The sequence below is a fragment of the Cynocephalus volans genome, chromosome 7 (genome assembly GCF_027409185.1).
Source record: "Cynocephalus volans isolate mCynVol1 chromosome 7, mCynVol1.pri, whole genome shotgun sequence".
In the NCBI taxonomy this organism is placed as follows: Eukaryota; Metazoa; Chordata; class Mammalia; order Dermoptera; family Cynocephalidae; genus Cynocephalus; species Cynocephalus volans.
Window position 1 is genome coordinate 132,507,606 of NC_084466.1, and position 16,297 is coordinate 132,523,902.

The 16,297-nt window shown below is 38.8% G+C and overlaps 1 protein-coding gene and 1 non-coding gene across 4 annotated transcripts in view; one reads left to right on the forward strand and one right to left on the reverse strand.

The window, feature by feature from the left end:
- Positions 1-1,463: 1,463 nt before the first annotated feature.
- BTRC (beta-transducin repeat containing E3 ubiquitin protein ligase) overlaps positions 1,464-16,297 on the forward strand; it is a 166,191-nt gene continuing 151,357 nt past the window's right edge. For all 3 annotated transcript variants that reach the window (XM_063102018.1, XM_063102019.1, XM_063102020.1), the window contains exon 1: positions 1,464-1,611. In XM_063102018.1, coding sequence (XP_062958088.1) covers positions 1,564-1,611 — 48 coding nt within the window. In that variant the 5' untranslated portion in view covers positions 1,464-1,563. The remainder of the gene's footprint in view (positions 1,612-16,297) is intronic.
- Positions 13,238-13,359, reverse strand: LOC134382867 (small nucleolar RNA SNORA31). Its single transcript, XR_010024129.1, has one exon. It is a non-coding gene; the product is annotated as a small nucleolar RNA SNORA31 (small nucleolar RNA).

Genomic DNA, 16,297 nt, shown 5'->3' on the forward strand with positions numbered 1-16,297 from the left:
AAGGAAAAGGACTGGGTCTGTCACGTTCAACAACGAATCCCCATTTCTTTGTTTTGTCTTGTTTTCTGGTATGTGAATCTGAACCTGTGACTGAAGTGTTATAAAGCTGCGGCTCTAACCAACTGAGCTAACTAGCCAGCCCTCCCATTTCTTGAGATGATGTCTGCATAGGTTATGTGCTTACCATTTATTGAACGAACTAAGAAATAAAATAGTTTACAATGGAGATTTTTCCTACAAAAGGCATTTTCCTAATTCACTTATTTTATAAATTCAGATATTTTGTACAAGCCTATCAAAAACTTGTTTTTAGCCCAACCTTAAGAGTTTGTTTCTCGGGGCTGGCCCGTGGCTCACTCGGGAGAGTGTGGTGCTGATAACAAAGACCACGGGTTCGGATCCCATATAGGGATGGCTGGTTAGCTCACTGGGTGAGCGTGGTGCTGACAACACCAAGTCAAGGGTTAAGATCCCCTTACCGGTCATCTTTTGAGAAAAAAAAAAAAAGAGTTTGTTTCTCACAAGGTAGACTAATTTTTTTTTTTTTTTTTTTTTTTTAAGATGACCGGTCAGGGGATCTTAACCCTTGACTTGGTGGTGTCAGCACCACACTCTTCCAAGTGAGCCACGGGCCGGCCCTTAGACTAATCTTTAAAATAAACTCGTATTGCCCCTTTCAAAGTCAAAGAAAATACTCATATGCTTTACTTGCTAGATGGCCATTAATTGAGCAGTTGAAGGGCTTTTGTAACTACCTGTTTGACCCTTAGGGCAGGGCTTATATCCCAGGGTTAGCAGTAACAGGCTACGCTTTCTGAGCTCTAAACATCGATAATATCCTGAGTCAGTTTTTATCCCGCCCGAACTGGCTGTGGCGGAGGAAAGTTTCCTCGATAGAAGTGTGGGGTGATATAGCCTGAGGACCTTGAAATTTTGCATTGGTCTGTGAGCTGCTTCCAGGTGCCCGTTGGCCCAGAGCCTCTGGGTCGCAATCCTCCTGAAGATTCCAGATATATGAAATTTGGGGACGTCCATTCGCTAACACCACAGTTATGGAGGCCCTGTGACTCCTCAGTCCTCGCAAGTTTTCCTAGTATTTGGGCTACAGGTGAGGCACTGGTCGCCATCTTGATATCAAAAGCCAGGCAAGCCGCTACTGGCGTCGCTCGGTAACCACGGAGACACCCGTGCCCCTCCCGTTTCTCATCCGTAGAGGCTGTAAACTACAATTCCCATCAGCCCATTTCCTCTGCTTCATAGAGAGTTGCCTGGATTTGGCTTGCCGGTAGCCTCGACGCTGTTTCAGCGAATTGCGGGAGTTACGGTTCGCGGCGTAGCCTCACTTTTTGCCGCAGGAAGCTTCAGAACTACAAATCCCGTGAGCCAGCGGGCTTACGCATGCGCACAGAGCAGCTGGTCTTCCTTGACTCTCCTGCCGATGCTTGAGAGGTAAGAGAGGGCGGGGGAAAGGAAGAGGAGGCGGGATCCGGGCGCTGCGTTAGCTGCGGCCTGGCACCAAAGGGGCGGCCCTGGCGGAAAGCAGACGCAGTGGCCCCGGTGATTATGGACCCGGCCGAGGCGGTGCTGCAGGAGAAAGCACTTAAGTTTATGGTGAGGAGACGTTGCAGGCCGGGGGACGGCAGAGGCATTGGCGTTGGCGGCGTCGCAGCTGAGCTTGGGCCTGAGCTGCCCGCCTACCACGGGAGGGGGCAGCGGGATCCTGGGCCCAGGCTGGCGGCGGGGAGGGCTGGAGGGACTGGACGGGAGTTACAGGAAAGAGGCTGGGGGTTGCGGAGCAGACCCAGGGGTTGGGGGCAGCAGCTCCGCCATCTTGTGGATGAGAGGCCAAGTGACAGCGGGAGCTTAATCGAGGAGGGGGCTCCGGGCGGCGCGCGGGCCCTGGTGGGAAAGGGGCGTGGGGACAGTTACTGAAGAGCGGAGGAAGCCGGGTGGAGAGACGCCGTGAGGCTGCTGGCAGGGCCTTCCCGCTGTCAGGGTTACTGGTAAGGCCCGAGAGAAGAGGTGCATTCAGGAATAAGGAAGGGGAGCGCGGGATAGTGGGAATACAGACACTGGGTGCAGGGTGAAACGGGCAGGGCTGATGCAGATGGATTTAAGGGTGGAGGAGGGAAAGTCAAAGGTGGTGGGAGGCTTGTAGTTTTGTAGAATAAGGAGGGAAGATAGTCTTTGCCTTGAGGGTGGAATCTCAGTTTAGCCAAACTAACGTTGACAAACTGTCAGAGAAGAGGCCTTACTTAGGAAGATAAGGACTGGGAACGGGGACCTAGGGCTATGGTAACAGTCCCTGGGAGAGGAAGAGGGTGTTTACTGTGAGCCAGAATTACAAATGTCAGGAAAAGAGATACATGTTCTAGTTTGAAAGGAGAGGGTAAATATTGTAGTGAGGATGAGGTTAATGAAAAAAGGCTGATCAGGGAAACGTGAGTACAAGAGATTGGGGACAAAATTAATATCTGATAAGTTAAACCATAACAAAACTTAGAGCTAAATTGTGGAGGTAGTAATGTGTGGGAGCCAGCCAGGTGCTGGGAAAGGACTTTGCAGGAAAGGAAAGGCCATGGAGATTAGAGTAGCAAAGACCCATAACAAGTGATGAGATTAGTGGAGAAATTCAGGAGATGAAAAGGGTGGATGTAGGTAGTGGGGAATGTGAGATAAGTCAGGATTGGTGATTATCATCAGTTTTAGGTTGAAGCACAGAGTGAGCGTAGATTGGATTTTGTGAGTGTGTTTAAACTAACCCTTGGAAACTGTTTCTTTAACTTCATATCACACTTTTCTTTTGCTGTGCTTATACAAATTTGCCAGGTATAAGCACAGCAAAAGAAAAGTGTGATATAAAGTTAAAGAAATAGGCTCCAAGGGTTAGTTTAAACAAATATAATCTGATATTTGATGCTTTTAAACTGATGCTTCTTGTATACCCTAGATGTAAAACCAGACTTTGTGGTTACAACTAAAGAAATGATGGAGTGCATAGACTTTTAGCTTAAGGGATTGCTTTAGGGTCATTGATATTATTTGAAGTTGAGTCTTGCTTTTTCAGAAGTAATTGTGACCTACTAATGCAAATCCTATTCCTTTGTTAAGTAATTATTTTGTGTCTTTGCCTAAAACACTGTAACAATCTAAATAAACATGGATACTAATCTAATTGAATTTAGGCTTTTTATGATCTTCTTAAATTTATTTTTGTTTTGTTTTTGGCAGCTGGCTTGTATCGGGATCTGAACCCTTGACCTTGGTGTTACCAACACTGGGGTCTAACCAACTGAGCTAACTGGCCAGCATGAATTGAGATGTTAAACTACCCCAAGAGTACTTTTTCAGGGACTGGTCAAATTTACTAAAACTTTATGTATTTTGTTTTAGTGCTTTCAGAAACACCTAAGTAAAGTTTAAGTGTATGATTAACAAAATTCTACTGAGCCTGAAGAAGGTACTTGAATTTCTGCCCAATGCTGAAATTCTAAAATATTGAGAACAAACTTTGAAATTTTTTTGGACTTTAGAAGTAAATGAAAGTTGCTTTATCTGTACAGCCAGCTTTTACATTTAAATCAGAAAAGTGGCAGCTGCTTATTGTTTTGTTTTGCTTAAGAGTGTTGACTCAATCCTAATACTAACATTTGTGTCAGAGTTATGGAATAATGTGATTTATAGATCATAAAAGAGACATTATGAGATCATCCTTTTTATTCCCCATTAGACCTCAGCCTAGGAACATTCTCAACTACTTGATCTCTGCTTTGTACCAGTGATAATGACCCCCTGATTAAGTTAAACTGGACCTGGAGATGACCATGTAGTTGTTTTCAGCTTTTGAGGCACCACACATTATTAAATGTTGAGTCAGTTTCCACGGGGAGAAGCCAATTTTTTCTTTAATTTTAGTTACTTTCATCTTTAACCTTACCTGCTTTTGTGGCTGCTGTTTGAGAAAGGCCAACTGGAAGAGGGTCACCAAGAATGACACCTTAATAAGAGAAACAGAGAATGGAGAGTTAGAGATTCGTTATTCTCTTTCAGCTCAGTAACAGTATTATTATGAATCTGAGTAAGTCACAACTTCTCTTTGGTCCCATTTACCCTGCTATAACATGTCTGTTTATTCAGAATTAATTTTGAGGTAGGAAAATATTTTATTTGAGCCTGCATCAAGTAATTAATGCACAGGGCACATGGAAGGGCTATCCTTTTAATCAAATTGAGATTTTTATTTAGTATTTGCCTTTGTTCTGGTTTTACACTTTCCCTCAATTGTGAATTGCTAATGATAACTTTTGTATAGATGCTCTGATTTCCATATTTTAAAAAAACAGTAAAATTTGTTTAAAACTCCTACATGAAATGGATACTCTCTTGAATTTCTTCATTACCACGTTAATATAGTACTTTGTTTAGGCACTTTACAATAAAATCTTAACAAGACTACTAATTCAGAGGTGTCCATAATTCATACATGGTCTAGACCTAGAGCTTACCTTTGGATACTTGTGAAAAATAGTTTAAGCAGAATGTTTAACTTCTAAAAACAAATAAATGATAGGAAAGTAGTAGTTTAAATTAAATAATCTATGTGCTAATGTCTCTCATTCAACTTTAGCAGGTCCTCAAGGACCTTTCCTAATATAATACTTCCTTGGTCAACAAAAGTATAAACCTCAGGAAAGATAAACAGCAACTGGGAGAGGACCTGAGAAGAGAAATGAAAATGTCTTGAGGGAATATAGGCCCAGTTCTATTTATGTAAATATATATATACACACATATATAAACATATTTAATATACAGGGAATGGAAAGACAAGCTGAGGAAGAATTTGAAGTTTGTTTATGTATGTATGTATGTATGTATTGATTTTGCGGCTGGCCAGTATGGGGAACTTGGATGAGATGATTTTAGTACATATGAAAGTTTTTTATAGAGCTGCTAAGTAAAACATTATAAAAGGTAAATATTGCTATGTAACAAATGACCCCAAAACTTAGTGCTTAAAAAAACCAATTTATGGGCTGGCCTGTGGCTCACTCGGGAGAGTGCGGTGCTGATAACACCAAAGACCGTGGGTTCGGATCCCATATAGGGATGGCCGGTTCGCTCACTGGCTGAGAGTGGTGCTGACAACACCAAGCCAAGGGTTAAGATCCCCTTACCGGTCATCTTTAAAAAAAAAAAAAACCCTCCCGCAAAAAACAATTTATTATATCTCTCAAATCTGATGGTTCTTCTGCACTACTAGTTGTGTTCTGGGGTGCCGTCATGGTGGGAATGTTCAAAATGGTCACGTTCACATGGCTGACCACTGACTGAGAATTTAACTAGGGCTAAAGGCCTTCAGTTCTTCTCTATATGGGCCTCTGTCCCCCTGGCTGCTTGGATTTTCTTTCTTTCTTTTTTTTTTTTTTTCTTTCTTAAAGATGACTGGTAAGGGGATCTTAACCCTTGACTTGGTGCTGTCAGCACCACGCTCTCCCAAGTGAGCCAACCGGCCATCCCTATATATGATCCGAACCCATGGCCTTGGTGTTATCAGCACTGCACTCTCCCGAGTGAGCCACGGGCCAGCCCTTGGATTTTCTTAAAGCATGGTGGCTGGGTTCTGGGAGCATTCTAGGAGACAGGAATTAGAAACTGCCAATCCTCTTAAATCCAAGATTTGGAAGTCCTAGAATGTCACTGTTGGTCAAAGCCAGTCAAGGCCAACTCAAAGTCACGAAGGAAGGGAAATAATCTCTACCTATTGATGTAATTAAGATTGGCATGTGTAAACAGGGAGGGGGGAATTGTTGGGGGGGGCATCTTTTGAGACTGGCTACCATAGATCCTGTTCTGTTGGATATTCAGGTTAAAAATGCAAATGGAATCAGCCAGGTTTGTGGGTAATAACACTAGGAATTCTGGGGAGGCATCTCTCTTTTAAGGTTAACTTCTCAAGGAACTAACATGATCTGCATGACTTGTCTTAATGATGTCACTGTAGACATAATACTGGGTGAATTAATATGATTCAGTAACTTTTCTAATTTACTTGAAAAACATAGTATCTAGAAATAAATTCCTTTTTCTTTTTTTTTTTTTTTGGCAGCTGGCGTAAATTACATTATAAAATAAATTTTTAGATTTTTCACTGTAATGGACTTTTCTTTAAATCTGTAAGATTATCAACTGGTTGGATGGACATTAGAAACTAGTTCTTAGTTTAAGTTGTCAGAGTTTCTATGTATCCTTTACCAATTCCCAATTTAAATGAACTTCCATACAGTTTCTTTTCTGGGTACTCATATATGCATTGAGTTTTGACATTACAAGTTAGTGATAATTCGTGCTAATTTTTCGAGTTATGTTTATAATAGATGCACATGTCAATTATTGAAAGTGAATTAAATGTGGAGTAAAAATTCTACTTTGAATGGTTGTCAGAAATTTTTTATTGCGAAACTAGAAAATGAATTTTTAAAAGAGAGCACTTGTTATTCTGTATTATTTGTATGTTGTTTAAATCCTGAAAGAAAGGAAGCAAATAAGAATTTTTTCCCCTTGCTAAAGAGAAAGAGGACATTAATGTAAGATCTAGATCATATATAGATAAAACTGTTATTTTTTTTTTTTTTACCAGCTGGCTGGTATGGGGATCTGAACTCTTGACCTTGGTGTTACAAGGCTGCACTCTAACCAACTGAGCTAACTGGCCAGCCCTAGATAAAATTATCTTATGGTAAATGGTTTTACAAATAAAACAATAAAAGAATGAGAATGAAGAAAGAAAAATCTTTGTGATATTAAAGTATTTTTAAATCCTATCTACTTTCTAGCAATATTTTAATATAGCACAGAAGAACTTTCTAAATGTGTATAGTCAGGCTGGTCTGTGGCTCACTTGGGAGAAGAGTGTGGTGCTGACAACACCAAGTCAAGGGTTAAGATCTCCTTACCAGTCATCTTTTGGAAAAAAAAAAAAAAATGTGTATAGTGAGAATCTGTTGAGGAGGAAATAGAAGATATTTTCCAAAGGTTAGCAATTTAGTCAGTAAAAAGAAAACTTCCTCTTTCCTTAATAATTCAATCTTAGCATCCTAAAATTGGCAATGGAGTGGGGACAAGTCTCTTTGGGAAGGGTCTACTGTATCTGAACAGTTTCAACTATCATTCCATAATATTCGCCTCGTACTTGGGGAATCTCTGGATAATTGGAACAGACTGAGACATATTCCCTTTAGTTTCCCAAAGCCCTATTGAGACAGAACCAGAACATTTTACAGAAGACTCAGAGATAACAAAAGTGGAAAAGATACTGAGATGAATGTTGGACTAAGAATGTGATTGTACTCTGAGGCACTACCATCTTAGTTCCTGGATTACCTTCTCATGTGGCTAGGATGGGAGCTGGGAAGCAAGAGAGCAAAGGCCCTAGAGGTAGGAGAGAATTCCTGCCTGCCTAAAATGAACCTTTTGATTTGAAATTTCCTTCTGAAGTCTTACTCCTTCCTGCAATGTGGCTCTTCTTTCAGAATGTACTTGCCTTCCTATTCCTAGGCTTGCAACCTAACCTGATGCTGTGTCAATAACAGGATAACACAATGGAAGTGGGAGAGGCCTTTTGTTTTTTGTTAATATAGTCAGCCATGAGTAGGTAACAGCTATTATTTATTTAGTGTTTACTATGCGCTGTTCTTTTTTTTTTTTTTTTTTAAGATGACCAGTAAGGGGATGTTAACCCTTGACTTGATGTTGTCAGCACCACGTTCTCCCAATGAGCTAACTGGCCATCTCTATAAAGGGATCTGAACCCACGGCCTTGGTGTTATCAGCACCACACTCTCCCAAGTGAGCCATGGGCCGGCCCTACTATGTGCTGTTCTAAATGCCCTGTTCTAAGTTCTTTACATATATTATCTCATTTAATCCTCTCAATAATCTTGTGTGATGGATTCAGTACTATTATTACCTCCGTTTTTCATATAGGGGAACTGATTTCAGAGAGGTTAACTTGCTCAAAGTCAACGTACTAGCAAGGAACCTGATATCAAATTCAAGCAGTCTGATTTGAAAGCCTCACTTTACAGTATACTAAATCTTTGAAGAGCAGGGAAACAATGGGATATGATGGCATAGACAGGTGGTGGCTGGAGTAGAAGAGTTACTGTCCAGATTTACATATAAATTTTCTGATCATTTGAATTACTAATAAAATGCAGCAAGACTACAGTTGTCACAATATCATAATATCAGTTAGCTATTGCTGTTTAATAAAGAACCACAGATTATTGGTGGCATGCAACAGTAGATATTTATCATGAATTTGTGGGTTTATTACTGGGTATTGGATGATCTGGGCTTAATTGGGTGACTCGGGATTTGGTTACTCACTCATGGCTGTTCTACGTGTTTTTTTGGGACTCAGACTGAAGAGGCAGTGACATCCTAGGCAAAGCTCTTCTCATAGTCACAGCAAAGGCACAGGAGAGCAAGCCCAGTTTTTCAAGTGCCTTTCAATCATTGGTTGTGTCACATCTGCTAATATTCCATTGACCAAAGCAAGTCAGATGTTCAAGTCCAAAGTCAAGCGGGGGAGGGAGTATCTTGCACAATAATCTACTACAGTAACAATAATGTGCTACAGTAATATAATACAGTTAGTTTATAGAAGAATGGTTGGCCAGCCGGCCTCTGGCTCACTCGGGAGAGTGTGGTGCTGATAACACCAAGGCCACGGGTTCGGATCCCATATAGGAATGGCTGGTTAGCTCACTTGGGAGAGCATGGTGCCGACAACACCAAGTCAAGGTTTAAGATCCCCTTACCGGTCATCTTTCAGGGAAAAAAAAAAAAAAAAAAAGAATGGTAAGATGCTTATTATGACAACTATTGTGCTGTCTTTCTGCTTCCATTGTTGGCACTATCCTAACGAGCACTTTCTCATTTTAATTACTGAACAATACCTGTTTGTTGAATACTTCCAGAAACACAACTTAATATAGCAGATGTCTTTGTATCATGTTATGTAGAAAAAAAAAATAAAGAAAAAAATAATTAGAATCTTGACTTTATTCCACAGTAATGCCCTGAAAAGTTTGGCAATATCACAATGCTGTTCTTCTGTTGTTGGGAAGGATAAGGTTGATGTCATTCCAGTGGCATTTGTAACAGAGCTTGAACTGTAACGGAATTTGTATCAAGGTCATATACAATGCCCTAACAATTCCCTTGGTAGCAGGTTTAGAGCTTTTCAATCTCTTTTTTGTACCTAACTTAAGGTTGCAAATATCTGTTGCTGATATTTTTAGATGTCTGGGGAATTTTCAGGCTTTCACTGAAAAGTCATGGAGACAGACATTCATATAGCACGTGGATAAATGTTTTTGTAGCACAGTTGCATAAGTCTTGCACTCAGGAAGTACTATACTAAACTGTTAATGTGGTTATTTGTTAATTGTTGTATTATGGGTAATATTTAAAAATATTTAATGCCATTCTGAAAATATACTAGTAAACACAAAAAGCATTACTTAAGTGATTTTTATTTTTTCTTTAATTCTTTTTTTTTTTGGTGACTGGCTGGTACGGGGATTCAAACCCTTGACCTTGGTATTTATAACACTGCACTCTAACGAACTAAGCTAACTGGCCAGCTGCTTATTCTTTATTTAATTCTTTAACGCTTTTCAGATTTTCTGCAGTGAATATGTATCATATGTAATCCGAATAACTAAAATTTAGTATACTGAATGTATATGTTTATAAAACAAATAACTGAAATGAAGACCTGCACTTGATCATGGACTACAGTGTAGCAAGTGTATTGGCTTGAACAGACACCTTACTCTGAGCTCTAGTTTGCTTAAGTTATAGTCTTACCTACTAAACGTGGTCTCTCTTTTTTTCCCATTCAGTTTCTTTTAAATTGTAAGTTGCCATTTAAAAGTAAGGTGTTAATTGCTAATTTACACCATAAAATTCCCATATGTATCCTAGATTTTCATAGGAAATTTAGGACTATATGGTCCTAAATTGTGCTGAAGCACTGCATGTTCCTGTTAAATAGTGCTTGGCAATAAAGTCTAGAAAGAGGGCCGAGCCCGTGGCGCACTAGGGAGAGTGTGGCACTGGGAGTGCAGCGACGCTCCCGCCACGGGTTCGGATCCTATATAGGAATGGCCGGTGCACTCACTGACTGAGTGCCGGTCACGAAAAAGACAAAAAATAAATAAATAAATAAATAAATAAATAAAGTCTAGAAAGAAAAATCAGTAGGTTAACAAACTGAGAGTGAAGCCATCATAGTTGGCATGTAATGTAATTTTATAAAACAGAACATGTGAGCATAAACTGTGCAAAGCATTGTGTTACATGTGGGAGGAGGGGATTGTGGGGGCAGAAAGAGGTAAAGATACAAAGTTGTTTTTTGTTGTTGGAGTTTTTTGTTGTTGTTGTTTCCAGGAAAGGAGAGAAACTTGGGTGGGCAAAGATAAAAAGTTGAATAAAATTCCTTCTCTAGAACTTCATCATCTAATGAGATAGGCATTTATAAATATTTCTTAAGCCACACTTTGGTGAGTCCTAAAATAGAGGCACAAAGTGCTATAGAAGTTAAGGGAGGGAAAATGAGTTTTAACTAAAGAGATTTGTGGAAGCTTTGGAAAGAAAGCTTTGTGTTGGATCTTGAAGAATACATAGGTTTTTGACAGACTTGTGTCTGAGGTGGGCAGTTCCAAGAAGCAGGAGTAGCTCTGGTTAAGGACAGATCAGGAGATGGGTAGGCACAGGATGAGTTATAGGTGAGTGGACAAATATAACTTGAACATAAGGTGCATAGCAGATAAGGAAAAGATAGATGGAGGGGCTGGTGAGTTTGGACAGAATCCAGTTTGATTAGATTTGTATTTAGAATATATGGTATCTCCTTCCATTTATATAGGTCTTTAATTCTCTGTGTAAAGGTTTTTGTACATCTTTTGTTAGGTTATTCCTAGGTATTTGATGTTTTTAGATGCTGTTTTAAAATTTTAATTGCTGATAGTACAAAGGTTTTTAATGTTAGGTCCATGGCCCCCACACAAGGTATAAACACACATGTGTACTTTTTTCTGAAAGGTCTGTTTTTTACATTTGAATCTGATTCCCACTGGGAGCAATAAAAACAAAGAAGATTAAAGAACTCTTTAGTGGTTTGATTTAGAGTGAATTAGACTGGGGAGGAGGGAACAGACAGAGACAGGGAGGCCACTTAAAGGCTATCTAATAGTCTAGGAAAGAGGCCCTGTGGGCTTGAGCTAGGGCAGTATGTATGGAAAAGGAGGAAAGATATTCAAGGGATATTCTGGTGATAGAATGAATACTTTGCCAGGAGTTTAATAGGACAAATGAAGAAAAAGAGAAAAGAGAAGAGTAAAATATGGCTGGCAGTTTGGCTGTTTAGCTCATTTGGTTAGATCGGTGTTCATAACATCAAGGTCTGGGGTTCAATCCCTATAGCAGCCAGCCCCCCCCCCAAATATATATATATGTATGTATATATGGCTGGCGTTAGTCATGTTTAAGACAATTAGTTAAAGGGAGGGTTGCCATAGCAGTAGGTAGGTATGGCAAAATGTGTATTTGGTGGGTAAAGATGTTGGGATAGTACCTAACTATCATAAGGAGACTTTAAGATATATTCACATAGAGGGCTGGCCTGTGGCTCACTTGGGAGAGTGTGGTGCTGATAACACCAAGGCCACGGGTTTGGATCCCTATATAGGGATGGCCGGTTAGCTCAGTTGGGAGAGTGTAGTGCTGACAACACCAAAGTCAAAGGTTAGGATCCCCTTACTGGTCATCTTTAAAAAAATATATATATATATATATATATTTTCACATAGATAAAGACAGACAAAATGATATAGAATTTGAGATTTGGAAAATGGGAAGCTGGGTGATGGTTAGATGGGTATTTATTATATACTACTCTGTACTTTTCTGTTTATTTTAAAGTATCCATAATAGGTTAGAAAAGAAAGATTTATCCACAGAGAGAATAGGCCAAACTGAAGTTCTCTGGACCAGCTGCACTGAAATTTCTAGGTGAGAGAAATTTTTTGATTTCTCTAAACATTGCATTACAGGATTTATCTAAACATTACATTTGATTTTTGAGTAATTTCATAACCACTGTCTATTGAGTACACTGTTTTATTCAGATTAGCCAGATAATGAGGCACAAAGCTATAGAGGCTTTACATGCCAACTGAGGTAGGCCAGGTGCTTGGGGGTGATTAGGAGTTGAGAAGAGGAAATTGAGCCAGACAGATGGAATATGGTATCTGTTGTCAACCCAACCAGGTTTGTGGACTCATTTAGCAAGGGCAGGGTATACTTTCAGGGGGAGAAAAGTGACAGGAGTATGGGGCAGATATTCTAGGGAGATCCACAGGCAGAAAGCATCAGTGAGTACTAGATACTGGAGGCAAGGCCCCATCTCAAGGTTGAGCTCAAAAGTGGAACCAGGAAACCCAGGAAGGAACTAAATAATTGATTCATTCAATTCATTTGTTCATTCAGCCTGTACTCATTAGTGCTCATTGCAGTAGTCCTACACTTTATTCTGCATAGGAATTACTTGCAGAGTTTGTTAAAATGTAGTGCAGATTCTTAGCTCCTTTACCCTCCACTTGGTAGGCCTCAAAAATCTGCATGTTTAACAAGCACCTCAGAAGTTCCTGATGTTGATATTTCTGAGATCATGCTTTGGCAAAATGTCTAGTCCACGTGTGCTGGCCAGTGTCCCAACACAGGTGAAGTGAGGGAAATGGTGTGGCTAGAACCAGAGTAAAGGTGAGGATTTTACATGGAGAACATGGCAGGAAGGAGCTGAATTAACTGAAACCAAGAGTGAAGGCAGAATGAGACAAATCTCATGGCAGAGGCTTGGACTCTTTGAATTCCAACTACTTGGTAATGAGTTCATTTCTGAAAAGAATTTACTTCTGGGGACTAAGTATTTGCAGCTGGAGAAATTGGTGAACTATAGGATAGGAAAATAAGCAAGATATGATACAAGAGGTATATCTGGTGGAAGAACAATAGCAGTATCCCAAAATGTAGCCACTCTAGGTACATTAAAGTCACATCACAATACAATTACTGTCCCTTCCTAGTACAGTGAATGGGCTGCGTATTGGATTACATCGTTGTCTATTTTATTTACTTATTTACTTTGTTTTGTTTCTTCTTTTCCCCCTGTATTCCTCTATTCAATCTTGACTGCCACAATCAGACAGAAAGCATGAGGACTTTTGTCTTGCATTTGTAGTGGAAGCTTAGCAGCAGACAGCAACTGCTCCAGGTCTGTCAAATACATCTTTATTTTAAAGATCTGTAGCTGATCCTTTGGATCATAATCACGATCAACCACAGCATCTTTAAAATGGAAGAAGACATAATCTGATACAATTAAATGAGGTAGATTTGAAGATGCTTTCTAGGCCATAAGGGTTACATGGTGGTATTTACAACAAAATTCTAACAAAATAATCCTTTCAGGTTCCCAAAGTTTATTGAGTAGACATTCCACCCCTATTGTGTTTTACTCTTTAAATATATGTGTATTCAGTGCCTGCCATGTGCAAGTTTTTGGTCTCAGTTCTTTTTTTAAATTAACATACAGTAAAATTGACTTTTTTTAGTGTACAGTTCTAGGAATTTTGATGCATGTATAGATTCATGCAACTATCACCACAATCAGGATAAAGAACAATTTCATCACTCCTAAAAAACACTCTTGAACTATCCCCCCACCTCTAACCCCTAGCAGTCATTGATCTGTTCTCCCTCACTTTTATCTTTTTGAGAATGGCATATAAAGTCAGTCATACAATATGTGACCTTTGGCTACTGACTTCTTCCACTGAGCATAATGCCTTTGAGATGGATTCATCCATGTTGTTGCATGGATCTATAGTTCATTCATTTTTATTGCTGAGTAGTATTCGATTGTGTAGATTGTACCACATTTGTTTATTCATTTCCTAAGGAATATTTGTTTTGGTTTTTGGTGATTATAAATAAAACTGCTATAAACACTTGTTTATAGGTTTATTATAAATAAAACTGCTATAAACACTTGTTTATAGGTTTTGTGTGAACATAAATGTTCATTTCTCTAGGGTAAATACCAGGAGGAGAATTGCTAGGTCATATGGTAAATGTATGTTTAACCTTATAACAAATTGCCAAACTATTTTCCTGAGTGACAGAACCAGTTTGCTTTCCCACAAGCAATGAATGAGAGTTCTAGTTGATCTACTTCCTTGCTAACTCTTGGGATTGTCAGTATTCTTTATTTTAGCTGTTCTAATGGGTGTATAGTAGAATCTTATTATGGGTTTAATTTACATTTCCCTAATGTGTACCTCAGTTCTTGATGCCTTTATCCACTGAGGATCAAACACAAAAGATAATGCATGGTCATCAGAAGAAGGTATTTGATATGCCTTAAATTTAACATTCTATGAAAGACTGTATATTTTTAAGAGGAGTTTATGCTATGTTTATGGCTTTTCAATGAAATGTGTGGCACTGTGAAACCCATCTACAAAGTTTCAAGTAAGCCCTGTGACAGGAGGAGAGAGTGACTTCAGAGCATTTTTTTCCTGGTCTTATGTACAGCATTTGGTAAGACTTGTGGCTTTTCATAAACTGAGGAGATAGGCAAATGAAAAAGAAAAATATCTTATCATCCTGTAATTTTTTTTAAAGAAAACAAAAATAAGTGAGAAACTCATGGTCATGTTAAAGATCATGATCAATATTTACTGATCTTTTATTCAAAATCATACCACTGATCTGTGTTACCAGGAACTATATCAGTGGCATGATTTTGAATAACTTGCTTATTCAGGGAAATAAATAGAGGCAAGGAAGGCTTTCCCTTGAGTAATATATTTATTTGGCCCCTTCTCTCTCTTCTTTCTTTGTAAATCATTCCAAGCAGCAGTCAGTATTGTAAGAAGCAAACTAAATGATTGCTAATTAAATGTTTAGTGTTTATTTTAGTTGGTTATTTGCTTGAGGTTAAATTTGTTTAATGAGTAAATATGGAAGAATTATGTTTTTTACATTTCAAATGCATACTTGCTGATCATTGGTACGTTACTCCCATTTTATGAAGCAGGAACATAATTTCTTTCTTTTTAATGATTGTAGAGTTTTACAATTATTGAATCTTTGTTTTGATGGTTTTAATCATGTCAGTACTTTCTTTGCTACCAAGTTCTCAGTTATGAAAAAGCTTCCCCATTGTAACTTGTTTCCATGGAAAAATATAGTCCACTTTGAAGCAGCTTCCAATAATATATTGCTGCGGAAATAGACTGTCAAGTAGTTATTCAGGTTTAGTGTTCAGTGTAATTTAGACAAGATCAGGCACGCTCAGGGTGGTATGGCTGTAGACTAGTGTTCAGTGTAATTTAGAAAAGGTGACTAGAGTAGAAAAACACTGATGTATCTGCTTTTCAAATTGCAGTTAATTATGATTATAGCTTATAGTATCTACTTGATTCTCTCTTGGAATGTTGCCTGACTTTACAGATCTTACATGATTTGAGTTAAAAACAGACAATTTAAAAGTTAGTCAAATGAATTAATTGAAAAGAATCCTGACTCATCAAATCCTGCCTTTAATGCTTTTCACACCCTCCAACCATATCCAGGCCTGGCGTTTTGAAGATCAGAATGGGTTGCTTAAACTTTTATCAGAGTTTGAGAGTAGAAACTCTTTTATGCAGGTATGTGTCACCTTTGATGATATGGCAGTCTTCTGAATATGGTCCCTTTACCTTACACATACCAACCATATCAACAAACTAATCCTTGTTCATATGTGGTCATGTTAAAAAGTATTTCTTTTTTTTTTTTTTTTTTAAAAAAGATGACCAGTAAGGGGATCTCAACCCTTGGCTTGGTGTTGTCAGCACCACGCTCATCCAGTGAGCAAACCAGCCATCCCTATATAGGATCCAAACCCGTGGCCTTGGTGTTATCAGCACCGCACTCTACCGAGTGAGCCACGGGCCGGCCTTAAAAAGTATTTCTTAAGTATTCTTAAATGTGTTTTACCATTATCTAGTGGAAAAATATTCATAATCTTTTGAAAGCATTCATGTTAGAATTAGAAATGAGATTTATTTCATTTGGACCTGTTCTCCTTCAATGTACCTTTACAATGTAGGTACAATGTATAAGAATTCATACTATAGGAACAACTGAGATTTTGATTTAAATATATTATAAGTTATAC